Source organism: Carlito syrichta, unplaced genomic scaffold (genome assembly GCF_000164805.1).
Source record: "Carlito syrichta isolate Samal-C Ts95f unplaced genomic scaffold, Tarsius_syrichta-2.0.1 Scaffold302570, whole genome shotgun sequence".
Lineage (NCBI taxonomy): Eukaryota > Metazoa > Chordata > Mammalia > Primates > Tarsiidae > Carlito > Carlito syrichta.
Window position 1 is genome coordinate 491494 of NW_007246666.1, and position 21913 is coordinate 513406.

At 34.8% G+C, this 21913-nt stretch overlaps 1 protein-coding gene across 3 annotated transcripts in view; it reads right to left on the reverse strand.

Annotated features, from left to right (window-relative positions):
- SYCP1 (synaptonemal complex protein 1) overlaps positions 1-21913 on the reverse strand; it is a 175925-nt gene that overhangs the window by 56364 nt on the left and 97648 nt on the right. For 2 of the 3 annotated variants that reach the window (XR_002481905.1, XM_008056891.1), the window contains exons 23-26: positions 5334-5450; positions 4796-4906; positions 3422-3514; positions 2831-2905 (exon numbers count right to left, since the gene is read on the reverse strand). Coding sequence is in view for 2 of the 3 variants with exons in the window: in XM_008056891.1 (XP_008055082.1) it covers positions 2831-2905; positions 3422-3514; positions 4796-4906; positions 5334-5450 (396 nt within the window). In the remaining variant the exon portion in view is untranslated. The remainder of the gene's footprint in view (positions 1-2830; positions 2906-3421; positions 3515-4795; positions 4907-5333; positions 5451-21913) is intronic. The other variant, XM_008056892.1, reaches the window with a different exon arrangement.

The window sequence follows — 21913 nt, forward strand, 5'->3', positions numbered from 1 at the left end:
GTACCAATCTACTGAAACAATTTCAATCAAGGAGAAAGATCCTATATTCTCTTAATCAATTTTCTCCCCTTGGTGGCATCTTACAAATATCCATAAACAGTGACTATATTTTAGAGCACAAAGAAAATACCAAAAACACTTCCAAAACATAACAACAGACAATGCAACAGAAGTAGAAATCTAAAAATAAAATATCAATTAAAACCTCAACTGGCTGGGAACAGGGAGACACCCCTTATCAACAAGGGTGCCTGAACGAAGCAAATTTGTATACCTAACCCTTAACTGTACCCCACAATATCATAATAAAAATATTGATTATAAAAAAATTAAATATTCATATTCGGTTAAAAAAAAACAAAAACCGCCTCAACGGGGTATAATATGTTAAAATTCTTCCTTAGACATTACGAAGTCAAAGAAGAAATCAACCCAAAGATGCAGATATTTAGAAAATAAAAATAATATAAACCAAGAATAACTCATAGCATAAAACATCTAATATTTTTTAAAACTAAATAAAATTGAACCTTTATGGAAATTTCAATATATACCAATAAAGGAGGTATTTAATAAAAATTCAACACTCATTCAAAGCAGAAATTCTTAATAGACTAGACAAGTACTGGGTTTCATGATAAAAAATGTATCTTTAAACAAACAAAAAATCGCATGTCATAGTGAGGAGCAGATACATTTCCACCGAAGAAGTAAGACTAGGATATCTAGTATAACCTATATTATTCTAGAAACAAAAGTCAATGTAAAAACAGCAGGAAATTAGTACAAATATTTAAAAGAAATTGAAAAGTTATCATTATTAGGAAAGTAGGAGGAAAACCCAAGGGAATAACCTGTATAACTGTCAGTTTGCTCTGAATATATGTGAAGCTGGAAAGCAGATGGTAAAATGGTAAACTATAAAGGATAGGTTTGTGGGCTACTCTTACTCTTTTCATACTTTTCGATATTAATTTTTATAACATACAAGCATAATATGTTTGTATAAAATATAAATTTGTGTATATAATATGATCCCTATATAAATGAGCTTAGACTAAATTACTTTTTGGTAACAAACCCAAATCTTAGTGGATTGCAACAAAAGTTTATTTCTCACTCATATTACATATCAGTTACAGTTGGTTTCTGCTCTACTCCTTTTCTCTAGGAACCTAGGCTGAAGGAGCTGCTTCCATGTCAGCCTTGAGGTCAAAGAAAAAGAGAGGCTTGGAGGAGCATGTGGTGGCTCTTAAATCTTCCTTTCAGCAACGTCACTTATGCTCACATTCCATTAGGCAAAACAAATCATTTCGACATATTTGAAGTCAATGAAGTACAAATATATAATTCTCTCCTTACAATTCACCCCAAAGAAATGGCACTATTTTTTGAATAATAAAATTACCACAAGTCCAGATGTAAAAATCTATATACAGGCATATTTGTGTATGTGCATGTAAGCACATGTGTATGTATATACATATATTCATAGAAAAATGATGAGAAAGAAACACAATACAATATAAATGATGACTGAATTATTCCTGATAAATAAATAAAAAGGAAGCCATTAAATCTGTCAATAAGGAGTTCAATGTGATTCAAAAGTTAAGAAAGTGGTTAGGCTGGCTAATAACTAAACTGTACTAAGTGAGGAGACAGGAGTTAAAAGTAGATAGTGTTGTAGGTTACACTTTCTAAAAATTTGATGCCTAAGAAAGGACCAGCAATAGTATAGTAGCTTAAGACCAGGTAAATGTTTTAATACTTTTTAAAGATGATAGAAGTCTTATTTATGTTTATTGGCTAAAGAGTAAAAATAAAAGATTACTGAGGGTTTAATAACATCAAGAGTTAAAGCCATAGAATAATTCTTCTACTGAAACAGTAAGATAAAAATGTAAGCATGAATATTATTGCAGGTGAAGGGAAAGTCATTTAAGTCATTCCTTTAAGAAACATTTATTGAAAATGTAGAAATTTCAAGGTCATGTATAAAGGGAAAACAAACAAATAAGACATAACCCTAGCCCTTGAAGAGTTTGAAATATAGTGGGGAACCCAAAGTGAAATAGCTATTTTAATGTAAGAACAAGGTGCTGTGAGAGTATGTATATACAGTAAGCTTACAACAGCAAGATGAAAGGTATATGAGATTTTTCACAGATGGGGAAGAATTAGAGGAATCAAATGCAGGAAACAAAGTAAATGAATGCTCAGAGGTGTGAAACTGAAAGTTTATGTTATCTAGGCTGCTACAGAGTAACCTAAGAGAACAGGTTTGAAGCCATGCAAAATAGACCTAGATTTGAATGCTAGCAATTCTGCTTTCTTACAATGTGACAGTTAAGAAAATAACAAATAAGTATTGTCTATAACATTCTTGTAAAGATTAAATTAGCTATAAGTAGGATACACAACATAGTGCCTACCATATAAAAAGCAAAACAATAAATAGTCTTTGTCATTTTAAAAGGTGAATCCATTTTCTTTGTAAACTGCAAAATACTATACATTTTTTTCTGAAACATGGTGAATGGCTAAAAAAAACACGTCTAAATATGTAAGCATTTTAATATGAGATATTTCTCAAATACAGTACATTTAAAAGCATTCCTATTCTTAACAGTGCACTAATCTTTACATGTGTTTAGCATTTACATGAGAAAATAATCTAAATACTTTTAGTAAAAGCTAATGGGAAAACATTTGCTCATCCCTATTTACTGAAATTTATCAAATTATTTTCTAATATGACATATTTATAAAAATGCATAGTTACATTTAAACTTTACAATCATTTCATACATAATGCCACAAAACCTACTTTTTCTTCTCTTTCTAGTTCAAGTTGCTTTGTAACAGACAAAAGCTCATTTTTAAGATTGGATAATTCATTTTCCTAAAGAAAAAGAAACATGAAATTTATAAGTGCTTCCATATTATTCCTCAAGACAATGAAAAAGTAGTGCTTCAAGTAAATTCAGTTTCATAGAGAAATAAATTCACTCATAAAATATAAATACTTTAAAAGTCTCCTTATATAACTGCTGCTAGTGGACCATAACTAAAGACTTCATTAAACATGTTTTTTTTTCTAGTTTTCTCTAAAGAAAGATTTAACACGATGTGTACCTCTTCTCATCCTCTCCCAATTCATTCCATACTCCTCTCCCAATTTCAATCAGGGTTCCAAATTTATTAGTTAGCTGGGGCTTCTAACATTTCCTTTGGGAAAAAAAGTTTATCCCACTATTTCAAAAAATAAATTGGAAAATTACTTAATAGAAGGTCTATAAGATCCCTTTCAGATCTAAGACTCTGATTCCATAGCTCAGAAATTACAGTTTGATTAATATTATTTATCACCAGCTGACATTATGAAAATTGGCTCTTTTTTCCCTATTGTGTATCTCACCAAAGATGCTTTCATTGATGAATGTTCTTGTTCTTTGCTCTTATAAAGTCCTAATTCTGAGTCTCTTTCTTCAACAATCTTATCATATTGGTGCTATATTAAAGAAAAAATTTTTAGCATATTAAAACTGAATGGCTAGATTATGTTTTAATAATATTAGTAACCTAACATATTTGCAGAAGGTAATGTTTATAAATTCAGTAATATATATCTTTAGGTATATATATTTTTAATTTTTCAATTATATTTTTTCAAACAACCTAAACAGTGAAACATAGATAACAATCTTGGAAGTAACTTAACAAGAGCTAAAAATAACTCTTTTAATTAGAAACACTGAATTTTGTTATTTAAAAATATACTAGAAACACAAGGTTTCTAGAAAAGTGTCTGATTTCAAATTTGGGACAGGAAATATAAAATAAACCTTGAACATTTTGTCACAACAAAAATAAATTTTCAGAGACAATCAGAGTCAAGTCAAAAGGACTTAGCAATCAGTTCCAAGATGCTCCTGCTAGTCAGAGGTAGGAAAATGTGAGTTATCATTAAGGATAAAAGCTGCACTGGTTTGAAACACATTATATTTGTTGAAATCTGTAATTTCACAATATTATTTATTTTTTTTAAATTCTCATTGGTCACCTCATAAAATGTTATATTCTGGCAGCAATTTTAAAAAATGAATGGATAGGTATAACCATTCAATCCTTTCAAAATAATTATATACTACTCAATACTCAAATACTTAGAATAACAAGGATACTTTTAGCTTCTATAGAAACTCATAACAGTCCCTAATATAAATTTACTAGGTCTTTTAAAAATCATTTAAAAATTAAGAATATTCATTACTTTTCTCTTAAAATGCTAACCTTGCGGGGAAATGAGGCTTAATTCCCTTACAGAAGAATTATTCTAAAATAACAATTAAAAAGCATAAGATACAAACACAACAAACATTAAGCCTTTTGTCTACTAATTACTTTGATAAAAATTGGTTTAACCTAGTATGTGTTAAACATAAGCAGAGGATACAAATATTAATGACAGTATATATTAGGTATGTATGAAGATAAATACAAGATAGAAAGTGCTATAAGAGAACAGCCGGAAAATCCAGAAAAAGAATGACTGCTTCCATCCATCATAAATGCTAAGGAAAGATTTCTTCAAGAAAGTGACAATCAGGCTCTGCTTTGTATGGTTAAGATCTAACTTGAAGAAATGGGGGATCAAGGATGTTCCAGCTATAATTAATCACTACTGCACAATAATAATTTTCTCTGACAAATAAGATTACCTTTATTTCACCATTATTGAACAGAAATATGACTCCTATTAATTTTCATTATATAAAAAGAAAACAATTACCTTATGTTTTTCCATAAGTGCTACCATTTCGGTTATTTTATGTTGACATCGTATATCAGTTTCTTTCTGTAATTTTATTGCTTCATCAGCTATTGCTTTTGCTTTTTCAACCTATCAAATAAATTAATAAGTGTTTCTTAAAATTAATGCACAAAAAGCAAATTTAACTTAAACGTAAAGTACATATGCTCTACTTAAATAACAGGCAAAATTCAAAAACCAGGATATTGAAAGAAAACAAATAGAAAATGCATTACTATTTTCTTTTTTTAGGGTGTTCTATCAAGTGAGATGACAGTGTAACACTGTGATAACCATTTAATCCTTTCAAAATAATTATGTATCACTCAACACTCAAATACTTAGGATAACAAGGATACTTTTATCTTATACAAAAACTTGTAACTATCCCTGATAAATTTACTAAACCGTTTAAAAATCATTCAAAAATTAAGAATATTTATTACTTTTCGCTTAAAATGCTAATAAACACAGAATTTTAGCATAATAAATTCTAAGCATATTTAGTTTTTCCCACCTCTCTCAAAAGATTTTCTTCTGATATCTTTTTGTCTTCAATTTCTTTTTGATAGCTGTCAGTCATTTCTTCAAATTTTTGCTTGACACTTTCTAGTTCTAACTCTAATTTACTGACCTTTAAACAAAGAAAGTAGCACTAATATTAGTAAATTACTTGAAAATACTCCACATTCATTCTGTGCTTTTCTAAATCTTAAAAAATTACTTATTCATAGGAATTATGGTCGGATCATTTTCCTTACATTTTTCATATGGTGAGATGCACTTTATTTTTCATAAAATCTGTCTTCTCCCCAAAATATGTATTCAGTCTTGACAAATAATATAAAATAAGTAGCCATATAGTTATTTTTAATAAATTCTCAACAATACTTATTTTGGTTAGTCTGAGTTCAATGTTTTATTACAATAATTATTTCAGCTGGACAGAAAACACATGTGACTCAAGAAAAGGAATATTCTTGATGAGATTAATTTTCTAGAAAGAAGCAACATCTTTGATTTCTATTATTTTAATATACTTTGTATAATTTATTTACTGAGTGATATAGATACGACTCAAATATGACAATTATCAACAAAGAAGGAAGATCCTGAATTAGCATCCACTCTGCAGATTCACTTTTACCTTAGAGCTAAATTACGGTTGGGGGTATATATGGCAGAGACAGGAATTGGGAAGGAAGGCATGAGTAATTTAATGATGAATCAGACTGTATTCTGTATCCATGAGTCAATTAACAAATTTAAGACACAGACCATTACCAATATTGATGAAAACTTGAGTTGTCCCTCTTCATTAATTTTCCCCTACTGTTCCTTCAACTGTAACAACAGATACTTAATTTAATATTTATTATTCCTTTGCTCTTCTTTATAGCCTTATTGTATAATTGTATATCCCTAAACAATATTTCTGAGTTTTTTGGTTTTGAAACTTACATAAATGTTTTCATAATACAGTATTTTTCTAGATTGCTTTCTTCATTCAGTATACTCTAGACATTTATGTGTATATAGTTCATTCATTTTCACTGATAAGTAGTGTCCATTATATGAATATACCATGGTTTATTTATGTATCCAATTGTTCAGATGCACTGGATTGTCTCCAATTTGGGGTTAGTAACACAATAATGCTGTGAATATACTTATAAACATATCCTGGTACAAATGTGTAGAATTTCGTTATAGTATACACCTAGGATTTGGAATTACTGAGTCATAGGGCAGATTGAATATCCAGCTTCATAAGATAATGACATTATTTCCGAAGAACATGTATCAATTTAAATTCTGAGCAACAATGTTATGAATTTTGCTTGCTTCACAACTCACCAAGAGTTGACAGTGTCAGACAAAAGTATTTGACTAAAGTTCTGTCATTTAATTTACATTCTCCTGAAAATTATGTCATATGTTTAACCTTTCATGTTTTCTGTTCTGTGAGATGTGTTAACGTCATGCACCAATTTTGTGCCTCACTTTTTCTTAATAACTTACAGGAGTTCTGTATTAATGACAGAATCTAATCCTTTGTTCATTATGTATATAGTAGCTATTTCTCTCAGTTTGAGGTTTGTCTCTTTGCTTTCTGAAAAATCAGAAGTTATTAATTAGAGTATATATGAATTTATCAATGTTTTCAAATATGGCTGTGTTTCTTCATCTTATTTAGGAAATCTTTCTTTACCACCAGACCATAAAAAGATTCTCCCATATCTTCTTCAAACATTTCAAAGTCTTGTCTTTCATGATTATATCCTTAAGGATTTTGTGTTTATGTATAATGTAGGAATAGAATTTCATATTTTTATATATGAATGTTTAAATGTTCCAACACTGCATATCTACAATACTAATCTGTATTGTGTCCTGTTTTCATTTATGTATAGATCTTTTCTAAGCTCTCTCTTCTATTAAACTGGTCAGTGCCACAATGTCTTTATTGCCTTAGCTACACAATTAATCTTTATATCTGTTATGGCATATTGTCCCACTTTGTTCTTAAAGATTGGCTTTGTTATTCTTGGCCTATTGCTCTTACACATAAATTTTGATTCCATTTGTCAAGTTCTACAGAAATTCCTGATGAAATTTTAAGTAAATGTGTAGACCAATTTGGAGAGAACTAGCATTTTCATTTGCACATAAATAGTATTTTTTAAATTGCATTTTCTAATAGTTCACTACAGGTGTTTAAGACTAGTCATGATTTCTGTGTGATAACTATATATCTAACAATCTTACTAACACATGTAAAAACTGTTTACTTCAAACATCTATAAATTCTTTAAGATTTTCTACATACACAACTCCTTTCTAAAACCGTTTCTCTGAGTCTGAAGTTTGTCAAAAAAACTTTAAACAACTGATCCAATTTCTTTACTAGGTGTATCTAAACTAATTATTTCTTCTTGAGACTGTTTTGGTTCATGTATTTCATTTTAACTTTTTAAAAATATATTGCCATGATGATGCTCATAGTAAAGGTATTTAGACGTTGATTAGAAAAACATGTTGCAATTTCTAGATTAAACAGAACTGTGGCTAGAGGCTATATACTGTGTGATCTGAATTCTCTGAACTTTATAGCCATATATAGGATTATTTTTGTTAAGTAATCTGAGTGCTCTTAAAAAGTATGTTTCCCTCAGGTTTTGATCTAAAAAGTCCTTATTTCTCCAACATTCTTAAATACAGATATGTTGTGAACACAATTAAAGGTTGGCAGTTATTTTCTCAGTACTTTAGTATATTCTCTGTTTTCCAACTTTCACTGTTGTTTATTGAGGTGTCCATGGACAATCTGTCATTCCTTTATAAGTAATTTTTCATTTCTCTCTAGCTACTCTTAATACCTCTATGTGTGATATTCTGAAGTTTTAATATACTAAGTCTAAGATGTGGATTTATTTTAATTTTTCCTGGTTGAGATAAATTTCTCTTTCTTTATCTGTCAATCATGTCTTTCCTCAATTCTAAATACACTCAGTACAGGTTGAGTATCTCTGAAATGCTTGAGACCAGATGTCTCTTGGATTTTAGATTTTTTTTCAGATTTTCTCAATATTTGCATATATATAATAACATATCTTAGGGATGGGAGTCAAATTTAAATACAAAATTCATTTATGTTACATATACATGTTCTATACATATACACCTTCTTGTACAATATTTTAATAAATTTTTGCATGAAACAAAGTATGTGTTAACTACTTATGTGTAAAATTTTCTATTTTTGGCATTTATGTCGGTGCTCCAAAAGTTTCAGATTTTGGAGCATTTTGAATTCAGATTTTAGAATCAGGGATATTCAATCTATAATTTTTGACTGTCCAATTCACTGTATTATTTCCTTCTTTTTGGGCAATATAAAACTTTTAGAAAAATTGATTAAAATACATAACAAAAATAATAGTATAACAACATACTAGTAGCATATGAGAGATAGAGGAGATAATGTATTCTAAAACCAAAAAGAACAATACTATCATACCATACAAAATTATAAACTCTAGCTATATGCTACTTATAAAAGATATCTAAACCATAAAGACACATAGGTTAAGAGTAAACAGATGTAAAAGATTTATCAAACAAACACTAAAAAGAGTAAAACTGATATAGTTATAATCATAACAGAAAAACTGTGCTCTAAGGCAAGAAGCACTATAGAGATAAAGGGAGTAGGCAACTTGTTTTAACAATTTTTTTTTTCTTTTTTTGAGTCTCACTCTGTCACCCAGGACAGAATGCAGTAGCATGATCACGGCTCACCGCAGCCTCAACTTCCTGGGCCCAGGCAATTCTTTCATCTTAAGCCTCCTGAGTAGCCAAGACTACAAGCACATGCCACCATGCCTGGCTAATTTTTTTATTTTTTATTTTTTGTAGAGACAAGGTCTCCCTTTGTTGTCTAGGCTGGCCTTCAACTCCTGGCCTCTAGTGATCCTCCTGTCTCAGCCTCCCAGAGTGCTGGGATTATAGGTGTAAGCCACCATGCGTGGCAAAAATTTCTAATATATATAAAATACATAAAATACGGTCTAAGTATTTATAGTTGACCCTTGAACAACACGAATTTGAACTGTTTGGGTACAGCTATATGTGGATTTTCTTTTCCAGTCAAATACGAATGGAAAATACAGTATTTGTGGGATATGAAACCCGCATTTATGGAAGGCTGAGTCTTCATATGTACAGGCTCTGAAGGACCAACTTGGGAACATGAATATGTATAGATTATGGTATACAGGGGGAGGGGATCCTGGAGTCAATACTCTACATATACCAAGGGAACAACTATACACACAAAGTTCTATCTTATATAATAAAAAATTGCATATGTTATAAACAATGTGCATCTAATAATATGGCCTTGAAATAAAGACAAGTTGACAGAACTGCAAATAAGAAATCTAAAATCATATGTAAGGTTTTAAAACACATCTCACTCAAGTAACCAATAAAACACAAATTGAAAAAATCAGTAAAGCTACAGAATAAAAAAGATGCATTAAGTATAAAGAATACAACTAGTAGCCGGGCTTGGTGGCTCAGCCTGTCATCCCGCGCCTTTGGGAGGCTGAGGTGAGTGGATTGCCTGAGCCCATGGGTTCGAGACCCACCTGGGCAGGCAAGACCTCATCTCTACAATAAATCAAAAAATCAGCCGGGCATGGTAGCGCATGCCTGTAATTCCGGCTACTCGGAAGGCTGAGGCGGAAGGATCGCCGGAGCCCAGCAGGTCGAGGCTGCGGTGGCCGGGAGCGGCCACTGCACTCCAGTCTGGGTGACAGAATGAGACTCCAATTCAAAAAAAAAAGAATACAACTAGTAATCATAATGTGATGGAAAACTTCACCCAGTAACAGTAAAATATGCATTATTTTCAGGTACACAAAGCATGTACACAAAAAGCAATCCTATGTTGGGGCATCAGGAAAATATCAACAAATTTCAAAATACTACAGTCACACCAGAGTGTGCTCTCTAATCACAGTATGATTATGCTAGCAATCAGTAACAAAAACATAATATGGTCCCTTAAGCACAGAAAGTAAGAAATATAGAAGGGTAGTGGACCAAACAATACTTACTACTATACATCAAAACCTATAGGATACATCAATAGCAAACCTTACAGGGAAATTTATGGCCTAGAAATGTCTATATTAGAAAGACTAAAAATTAATGATCTAAAAATGAATCTCAAGTTAGACAAGAAACAAAAAAATAATAAAAGTAGAAGGATATAACAAAGAACAGAAATTAACGAAACAAAAATAGGCAGCCAACAGAGAAGATCAACCAAGTCAAAAGTTGTATTTTTAAAAAATCTTCTCAAATTGATAAACCCTGGTGACACTGTCAAAGAAAAAGAAAAAGAGAAAAGAGAGAAGGCACAAATAACCAACATCAGGAAAGAAGACATTACTATAGATGCTACAACTTCAAAACTGTAGAAAATGTAGATGAACTGGGTGAACCTCAGCAAAATATTATTTACCAAATTTGAAGAAATAGGACAACTAAATAATACTACAACTATTGATGAAATTGTTTCAGAAATGAAAAGCCTTTCCCCAAGGAGAACTCTAGTCCCAAGAGGCTTCACTAATGAGTCTAACTTTATAAGTTATTATCTACATGTAATAAAATGCATGATTTTAAGTGTAAAGTTTGATAAGCTTTGACAAGTTGTTTTTAAAACCATACAACGTCAACACCAATCATGATATAATTTCTAGGTTCTCCTGGTGAAGTGGCTGGTGTCACAGCTACTTGGCTTGGACCCTAGTGATTCCCAGGATGCAAAACTTGAGATGCCATTTTTTTTTTTTTTCTTAAAATCAAGTCCTTCCTGGGAAGAAGCTGCTGGGAGAGAATGACTGAGCGAGGATTCGGTAGCAAGTGGCCAGGGCTCTGTCCTGGTTGCAGCTGGTGCTGGTTGCAGCTGGTGCTGCAACTGCTCTGGTTGGTCCTTAGCACTTCCAGGTCACAGAAGGTAAGTGCCATTTTTTTAAAACCAACAAAGGCCGTCATGGGAAGAAGTTGCCAGGAGAGACTACTAGTCCCAGGCTCTGCTTCATCACTGCAGGGGAGAGACTAGACCCTTCCTCATCACTGCAGCAGCTGGCCGGATACTGGCATCAAAGGCTGTGGAGAGAACCCAGAGGCAGAGCCCCACTGGAGAAGATGAAAGAGGCACCCAACTCCATTTTGAAAACAGGGCAGGAAAGTGCTCCGACTTGCTCACCATGGAGCAACAGACCCAATCTCTGTGACTGGCAGATTAACCACTCAGGGGTTGATCATGACCCAGACAGAATATCCTGAAAGCACAAACTCCAAAGGGACAGAATGAGTGCTGAGTCTCAGGCACCCTCTCCCTACCCTGATTCAACTGTGGGACAAATGGGACAGCCAGAAAAGGATGAGGAAGACCTCCGAAGAGATCAGTGGTGAGTCCAGGGCTGACCTAGCCCCCTCCTCCCCAGCAATCCTCTGAACATCAGACCCACACAGTTGGGGCATAACTGAGAAGGACAAACCCAGGCAGAGCCTGGATGTCAGTTACAATTGGAGAACTCTACTCCAAAATAGCCTGGCTGGGGCATCCCCCCACCCTGCCAGTACTTGGGGAAGAGATAATTCTGTACCTCCCCACTGGAGGGGATCCCCCTGACCATACGAGAGTGGGAAGGGAGGACTGAAAGTCACACGTATCCCCACTATCCTCTCCTCCCCTGGGCTGGACACTGGGGAGGAGACAGTGAATGAGGTCGAAGCTCTGCAAGAGACAGCAGGAAAGCAGAAGAGAGAAATAATTACAGAATCTGCCAAAAGAGAGCAGATTTTTTTGTTTTGTTTTTTGTCTGTGAGTTTTTTAAATTTTTTTATATTTTTCCTTTGTGCATTGTGTATTTGATCTGCATCCTCCCTTTTTCTTCTTTTTTTCTTTCTTCTTTTGTTTTTCATTTTCTGTTTGTGTATATGAATGACTGAGTGTTCATCTTTCAGTTTTTTGTTGTTGTTGGTTTGTTTTTGCTCTTTTGTTCTTCTCTTTTTTTAGTTGAGTGTGTGTGTGAATATATGTGTGAAAGTTCAATTTGAATTCCTTTCTTTTTTTCTTTTCTTTCTCTTTTTCTTCATCTTTCAATTTGTGCTGGGCTTGTATGTGTATGCTTGGTTTTCCTAGGGGTTTTGTTTTGTTGTGTTTTGCTTTGTTGTTATTCAGTTTGTTTTGGTGTGTGTGTGTGTGTGTGTGTGTGTGTGTGTGTGTGTGTGTGTGTTCAATTGTTTTTTTGCTTTGGTTTCTGCTTTTGTTGTTCTGTGTTTTCATTTTTTACTTGTCTTTAATTTTTGTCCATCTTATTTCATTTTACTCTTCTCTGTTCTCCTCATTGCTGTTACTGTATCTTGGACTCGGGGGGTATACACACGTACCCATTGCATCATCATACAGCATGGTGGTGGGGAATGGGTCTCAGGAAACCCATACCACAATCAGTGAACACTGTAATTTGCAAGTAGTTTGTGAGTCCTAGCTTCCCATCTTCCACCTTATTCCACTCTCAAAACTGCAAGAGACAGCAAAGCTTCCCATCCATAGTCCTGTTTCAAAATAGAACAAATTCAGAGCTCTGATCAGGGAAGAACAGAGGGCTGAGAAAACATCAGAAGTCAAAGCCTCTCCCACTGTCACTGAATAATGGAACTAAAAAGAAAAGAAAGAGATCTGTCACAAATGAGAAAAAAACCAACAGGAGACCATAGGTAATTACCAGTGTAACAAAGAGAAAACGTCTGAAAAAATCAGATCTGAGAGCCAAAACAATACAGGTCACCAAAGACTGGCCCCAGAATACAACAGGGATTAGGCAATGAATGGAAAGAGTGAATAAGACTCAAGAAAGACAAGATGCAACACTGAAAGACTTTGTAACAGAGATTTTGGCCATAAAAAAATGTCATCCAGAAAATAAATAACAAGATGACAATCATGGAAAGCAGAATTAAACAAGCAGAAGAAAGAATCTCAGAACTTGAAGACAAAAACATGGAATTAACAAAAAAACATAGAAAGAAGCCGGGCTCAGTGGCTCAGCTTGTAATCCCGCTATTTGGGAGGCTGAGGTGAGTGGATTGCCTGAGCCCACGGGTTTGAGACCTGCCTGGGCAACTTGGTGAGACCTCATCTCTACAATAAAAAAAAAAAAAAAATTAGCCGGGCGTGGTAGCACATGCCTGTAGTTCCAGCTACTTGGAAGGCTGAGGCGGAAGGATGGCCAGAGCCCAGCGGTCGAGGCTACAGAGTGACACTCCAACTCAAAAAAAAAAGAAAAAGAAAGAAAGAAAACTCAGAAAGAAAGAACAAAGCCTACAAAAGATGTGCAATTATATCAAGAGGCCAAACCTGTGCCTGATTGGTATCCCTGAAGAAGAAAGGGAAATGGAGAACACCTTGGAGCAAGAATTCCAGGAGGTTATCCAAGAAAACTTTCCCCATCTCACCAAAAATGTGACCATCCAAACACAAGAGATACAGAGAACCCCTACAAGATATCAAATGAGAAGACCAATCCCTAGACACACAGTAATTCACCTACACAAAATAGGCACAAAAGAAAAAATCTTAAAGGCAGCAAAATAGAAAGGTCAGATTATCTACCAGGGAAAACTAATCAGTACAGCAGCAGACCTATCGGTAGAAACACTACAAGCTAGAAGGGACTGAAGTCCAATATTCAAAGTACTTGAAGATAAACAATTTCAACCAAGAATTTCCTACCCAGCCAAGCTCAGCTTCATCAGTGATGAGGAATTAAAATCCTTCCCAGATGTTGAATCCCTAAGAGAATATGCAGCTTCTACCAGCTCTACAGGAGATGCTTAAAAAGGTATTAAGCACAGAAGAAGAAAAAAAAAAAAAGAATGACCATGCAATTAACAAGAGAACAGCAGAACACAGAATCAACAGTAAATACACTGCAATGGCAAACTTGAAAACACACATATACATCAACCAAAAAGCTAAAAGAAAAAAAAGAAAAACTTTGTAAGAACCTCATGACAGGGATTAAAAAAATCCCACTTCAATAATCAATCTGAATGTGAATGGAATAAATGCACCACTGAAAAGACAACAATGTAAACTGGATAAAAACCCATGACCCAATTATGTGTTGCATCCAGGAAACTCATCTCACCACAAGGGATGTACACAGACTCAAAGTTAGAGGATGGAAAATGAAATTCCAGGTAAATAATCAAAAAGAAAGCAGGATTTGCGATCTTTTTTGAGCTGGAGTCTCACTCTGTCGCCCAGACTGGAATGCAGTAACCGCGCTCCCGGCCACCACAGCCTCGACCTGCTGGGCTCTGGCGATCCTTCCACCTCAGCCTTCCGAGAAGCCGGAATTATAGGCATGCGCTACCATGCCCGGCTGATTTTTTGATATTGTAGAGATGAGGTCTCGTCAAGTTGCCCAGGCGGGTCTCGAACCCACAGGCTCAGGCAATCCACTCACCTCAGCCTCCCAAAGGCGCGGGATTACAGGCTAGCCACCGAGCCCGGCTTGGATTTGCAATCTTAATATCAGACAAAATAACCTTTAAGCTATCAAAAATGTAAAAAAACACAAAAGGATACTACAAAATGATAAAAGGTTTAATCCATCAACAAGAAATATCCATCCTAAACACATATGTACCCAACACAGGAGTACCAGTATTTATAGAGCAACTAGTAAATAAACTAAAAAAAGATATTGACGCTTAACACTATTAAAGCTGGGGATTTAAATACCCCACTAACAACCTTAGATAGATCTTCAAGGCAAAAAATCAACAGAGATCCAGAACCTCAACCTGATACTCGACCAAATGGACTTAATAGATACCTACAGAATATTCCACCCAACAACCACAGAATATACATTCTACTCACCACCACATGGAATGTTCTCCAAGATCAAGCACATCCTCGGTAATAAATCAAGCATAAGCATAAACAAATTTCATAAGATTGAAATATTGCCATGCACCTTCTCAGACCACAGTGGAATAAAAACAAATATCAACATCAAAAAAATTTCCCCCAAACCCACAAAGACATGGAATGCTAAATAACATGATGCTGATCGACTACTGGATCAACACTGAAATCAAAACAGAAATTAAAAGATTTCTGGAAACAAATGAAAATTAAGAAACATCGTACCAAAATCTCTAGGATGCCATGAAATCAATTCTCAGAGGAGAATTTCTATTTCTGTGTACACATATCAAGTAAAATGGAAAGATCACAAGTTAACAGCCTAACAAATCACCAAAGGGAGCTGGAAAGACAAGACCACCAAAATTCTAACTTTAGCAGAAGAATCCAGATCACCAAAGTAAAAACCCAAACACAGGACACAGAAGACAAAAATGTCATAGAAAAAAATCAACGAAACAAAAAGCTGGTTCTTTGAATTAACAAGATTGATGGACCTCCTCGCCAGAATGACCAAGAAAGAGAGAAAAAAAGCCCAAATAAACACAAGCAGAAACGCAAAAGATCAAATCACAACTGATCCCGAAGAAATACAGAAGATTATCAGAGATTATTATGCACCCTGTACGGAAACAAACTTGATAACCTAAATGAAATGGAGAACTTTCTGACATCCACAACCTCCTAAGGTTGAAACAAGAAGACACTGAGACACTAAATAGACCAATAACAACCCAGAAATTGACGCCATTGTAAGAAAACTACCTACCAAAAAACAAACAAAACAAAACAAAACAAAAACTCTGGACCAGACAGCTTTCCAGCAGAATTCTACAAGACATATGAGGAGGAGCTGATTACCAATCCTATTAAAAGTATCCCAAGAAATTGAGAAAGATGGAGTTCTTCCCAAATCATTTTATGAAGCTAACATCACACTAAACCAGGTAAAGATTTAACAAAAAAGAGAACAGCAGGCCAATATCCCTAATGAGCATAGGTGCAAAAATTCTCAACAAAATTCTAGTATATTGGATCCAACAACACATCTAAAAAATCATCCACCATGACCAAGTAGGCTTCATCCCCAGGATACAGGGCTGGTTCAACATTCACATGACCATAAAATAAATTAAATATATCAAGAGATGTAAAAACAAGAACTACATGATTATATCATTAGATGCAGAAAAAATATTTGATAAAATCCAGCATCTTTTCTTGATAAAAACCCTCAAACACCTAGGCAGAGAAGGAACATATCTCAAAATAGTAAGCGCCATCTACAATAAACCCACAGCCACCATATTGCTAAATGGACAGAAACTGGAAACATTTCTCTTGAAAACCAGAACAAGACAAGGCTGCATGCTGTCACCCCTCTCGTTCAACATTCTGTTGAAGGTCCTAGCTAGAGCAATTAGACAAGAGAAGGAAATCAGGAGTATCCAAATAGGAAAAGCTGAAGTTAAGCTATCCTTCTTTGTTGATGATACGATCCCATACTTTGAAAATCCAAGAGAATCTGTCAAAAACCTGCTTGCACTGATAAAGGACTTCGGCAAAGTCTTGGGGCACAAAATAAATGTGCAAAGACAGTCGTATTCTTATATACCAACAACAAACAGAAGAGAACCACACAACAAGGACAATCCCATTCACAACAGCCACCAAAAAAATGAAATATCTTGACATCTTCATAACCAGAGAAGTGAAAGACCTTTACAATGAAAACTGCAAAACACTGCTCAAAGAAATCCAAGATGACACAAACAAATGGAAAAGTATTCCATACTCGTGGATAGGAAGAATCAACATTGCTAAGATGTCCATCCTACCCAAGGCAATCTATAGATTCAACTCTATACCCATTAAATTACCAACATCATTCTTCTCATACCAGGAAATGACAATACAGAAATTCATATAGAAACATAAACAACCATGAATAGTCAAAACAATCCTCAGCAAAAGAAACAAAGTAGGAGGTAGCACACTTCCAGACTTCAAACTTTACTATAACGCTACAATAATCAAAACAGCCTGGTATTGGTACAAGAACAGGCATATAGACCAATGGAACAGGACAGAGATTCCAAAAGCAAAACCTCAATTTCTCAATCAACTAATCTTCGACAAAACCTCCACTATCAACAACTGGAGAACGTATTTAGTAAATGGTGCTGGGAAAACTGGCTGACCATATGCAGACAATTGAAATAAGACCCCTACCTATCACCATACACAAAAATCAACTCTAAATGGATCAAAGACCTAAACGTAAAACCTCAAACTACAAGAACCTTAGAAGCTGGGCTCAGTGGCTCAGTCTGTAATCCCGCGCCTTGGAGGCTGAGGTGAGTGGATTGCCTGAGCCTGCGGGTTTGAGACCCACCTGGGCAACTTGGCGAGACCTCATCTCTACAATAAGTCAAAAATTAGCCAGGCATGGTAGCGCGTGCCTGTAGTTCCAGTTGCTTGGAAGGCTGAGGCGGAAGGATCGCCGGAGTCCAGCAGGTAGAGGCTGCAGTGGCCAGGAGCGGCCACTGCACTCCAGTCTGGGCGACAGAGTGAGACTCCAACTCAAAAAAAAAAAAAGAACCTTAGAAAATGCAGGAGACACCCTTATGGAAAATGTAATTGGCAACCAATTCCTGATCAAAACCGCAAATGCGCATGCATAAGAGATATGATAGGCAAGTGGGACCTCATCAATCTGAAAAGCTTCTGCAAAGTAAAAGAAACCATCAAGAGAGTGGGGAGACAGTCCACAGAATGGGAAAAAATATTTGCCAACTGCATATCTGACAAAGTCCTAACATTCAGGATTTACAAGGACCTCAAACGTGCTAAAAGGAAAAAACCAAACAGCCTCATTAAAAAGTGGGCAAAAGACATGAATAGACAATTCTCAAAAGAAGATATACAGGTAGCCAACAGACACATGAAAAAGTGCTCAGCCTCACTAATGATCAGAGAAATGCAAATCAAAACCATAATACTACCTAACCCTAGTAGAAATGCCATCATTAAAAACACAAACAACGACAGATGCTGGTGAGGATGCGGAGAAAAAGGAATACTTCTACACTGTTGGTGGGAATGCAAACTAGTGCAACCTCTTTGGAAAACAGTGTGGCGATTTCTGAAAGAACTAGAAATTGACCTTCCATATGACCCAGCAATCCCCCTACAGGGAATATACCTGGAGAAACTCAAATCATTCTTAAAAAAAGATACTTGCACATGCATGTTTCCTGCAGCACTATTCACAATAGCAAAAACATGGAATCAACCATGCTGCCTATTGAAACTGGACCAGATTTTTAAAATGTGGTAATATACACAATGGAATATTATGCAGCCATAAAGACAAATATATGGACTTCGCAACCACTTGGATGGATTTAGAGCCTGTCATATTCAGTGACCTATCACAGAAAAAAAGAACAGAGTACCACGTGTTCTCCCTTCAAGCAGACCCTGAATAATTACCATAATACTTTGAGAATGGGATTGGCAGTAGCGGGATACTACCAGGGTGGGGATGGCGGGGGGAACACAACATCAATAAGGGTATCTGATCTCAAACCAGGCAAAGTGGACACCAAAAAGTGGCTCAAACTTTACCTGTATGATGACCGCTAATACACCTAATGCTGAATTATACTCCACATCTTTAAAATACAATAAATATATATATACACACATATATAAAGATATGATTTCGATAACACAGAAAGTTTTCTCACGTTTCTTCACAGACTAATAGTTCCCCACTGAGGCAACCAATGTTCTGCTTTCTGTCTGTATAATTTAGTTTTGTCTATTCTGAAATTCCATTTAAATAGAATTATGTCAAACATACACTCTTGTATATAGGTTCTTTCTCTCAGCATATTCCAAGATTCATGTATCCAGTAAGTCTCTTTTATTGTCAATTGTAAAAATATACCAAGTTTGTTTATCCAGCCTCCTGCTAATGAACATGTTAATATAACTGTGGATAAAGTCACTATAAACATTCTTGTACAAGACTTTTAGTGGATACGTTTCCATTTCTTTTAAGTACATTATCTAGGAAAATAATTGTTGGGTCATGTTTAGTTTTGTAAGAAACCACAAATTATTCTCCATATCGCATGGAATGCCATGGATATAAACATATATAACATTGCTTATCCACTCATCCGTCTATGTACACTTCGGTTGCTTTCACCTTTTGGTTATTTTGAATAATGCCACGATGAGCACGGGTGTATATTTATCTTTCCAGGACCTTGCCTTCAATTCTTCTAGGTATATACCCAGAAGTGGAATGACTGGATCATATGGCAATTCTAAATTATTTTTTTGAGTAACCACAAGACTGTTTTCCAGAGTGGCCACCATTTGACATTTCCATCAACAGTGCTGAGATTCCAATTCCTCCACAACCGCGTCCACACATTATTTTGTTTTTTTCAACAGTACCCATCCTAATGAGTGTGAGGTGACATCTCACTGTTGTTTTGATGTGCAATAGTTAGTGAGGTTGTGCATATTTTCATGTGCTTACTGGCCATTCTTTGCAGAAATGTCTATTCAAGTCCTTTGCCCATTTTTAAACCAGGATGTTATTTTGTCATTCTTTTCTGCCCATTTTTAATTGGGATATGTATCTTTTTATTATTCAGTTTTAAGAGTTATTTGCATATCCTAAATATATGTGATTTGTCAAATCAATGTTTTGTCAGCATTTTCTCTTTCTTTGTACCTTGCCTACTTATTTTCTTAAGGATGCCTTTTGATAAGCAGCTTTTGCAGGCATAAGCCACCACATCCAGCCATATATTCTTTTCTAATTTGTATATCTTGATTTATTTTTCTTGCCTTATTGTGCTAGTTAGAACCAATACATTATCATTGTTGAATAGGAGTGCTGAAAGCAGTGTTCTTGATGCTAAAGGGAAAGTATTCAGTCTTTCACCATCAAGTATGATGCTAGTTGTAGATGTTCTGTAAATGTTCTTTAACAGGTTGGGGAAGTCTTCTAGTCCTAGTTTATGAAAAAATTGTTTATCATGAATAAGTGCTGAATTTCACCAAATGCTTTTCTGCAACTGTTGAGACGATTATATGATTTTTTATGGTATATAAAATTCTCGGTTGATGGTTTCTTTTTTTCATCACATTACAAATGTCATTCCTTTGTCATCTAGACTTCATTGTCCTTATACAAGGTCAGTCATAATTTATGACACTGTCCTGCAATGTGATACTTTTCTCTGTCTGCTTTTTAAAAGTTTCTCTTTGACTAAGAGATGCCTGCCTAGGTATGGTGTTCTATTTCTCTTGCTTTAGATTTACTGAAGATCACAGATCTACAAGTTTATGGTTTTCATTAAATGTAAGAGAATTTAGAGAAATTCCTCAAATAATTTTCTTTTGTCCTATTATTTCTTCTCTTCCCTTATTCAGGGACTCCAATTGCACGTTTGACACTACTTGATATTGTTCTACAGGTCACTGAGGAAATTACTTCCTTTTTAAAAAACTCTTCTTCTGTTCTTCTGACTTCCTAATTTCTACTGATCCAGTTTCAAGTTTACAACACTTGATTTTTTTTGTCTGAAATCTACTACTAGGATCATCTGAAGTTCTTTTTTTTTTGTTTTCCAAGATATTTTTCTTTTTAGTTCTAGAGATTTCATTTGATTCTTTTCATAGTTTTCATTTCTTCACTGAGATTCCCCATCTGGTCTTTCATATGACCGTATTTCCCTTTCCGTCTTTGTACATGTTTATAAGTAACCAAATAAAAGATCTTATCTGCTAATTTTTGTTTTCAATTTTTATTTTATTTTAAAGATGTAGGGTACAATTTTATCTGCTAATTCTAACATCTTGGTTGTTGCTGTTGTTATTATTATTATTATTACTGAGTTGGAGTCTCATTCCATTGCCCAGGCTGGAGTCCAGTGGCATGCTCACAGCCACCCGTGTCGACCTTCTGGGCTCTGGTGATCCTTCTGCCTCACCAAGTAGCTGGAACTACAGGCACGCGCTACCACGCCCAGCTAATTTTCTTTATTGTAGAGACAACGTCTTGCCAAGTTGCCCAGGCTGGTCTTGAACCCATGGGTTTAGGCAATCCACTCGCCTTGGCTTCCCAAAGGGATTACAGGTTGGGATTACAGGTTGAGTCACTGAGCCTGGCTGTATCTTGGTTATTTTGGTGCCATTTTTATTGACTGGATTTTATACTATTGATGGTCATCTGTGTTGTCTTCACTTTGGAGTTACTAAAAATAATGCTGCTATGAATATTTTCTGCTCAATTCTCCCGACTTGAGATAGGAAAATAAACGATGAATTATAGGATATATGTATCTACTATTTTTCTATATATTGGTTTATAAAAGTTCTTAACTATCTTAATTTTTAATCACAACATTCACATATTTTTTATTTCAAACAATAATATTTTTATGTTTACCCCATTAAACACATACTTAACATAGTGAAAACCACTGCTTTCCATTCAGTGTTTAAAAACCCATTTTAAGTACTTACTAAATGTCAGTCATTGT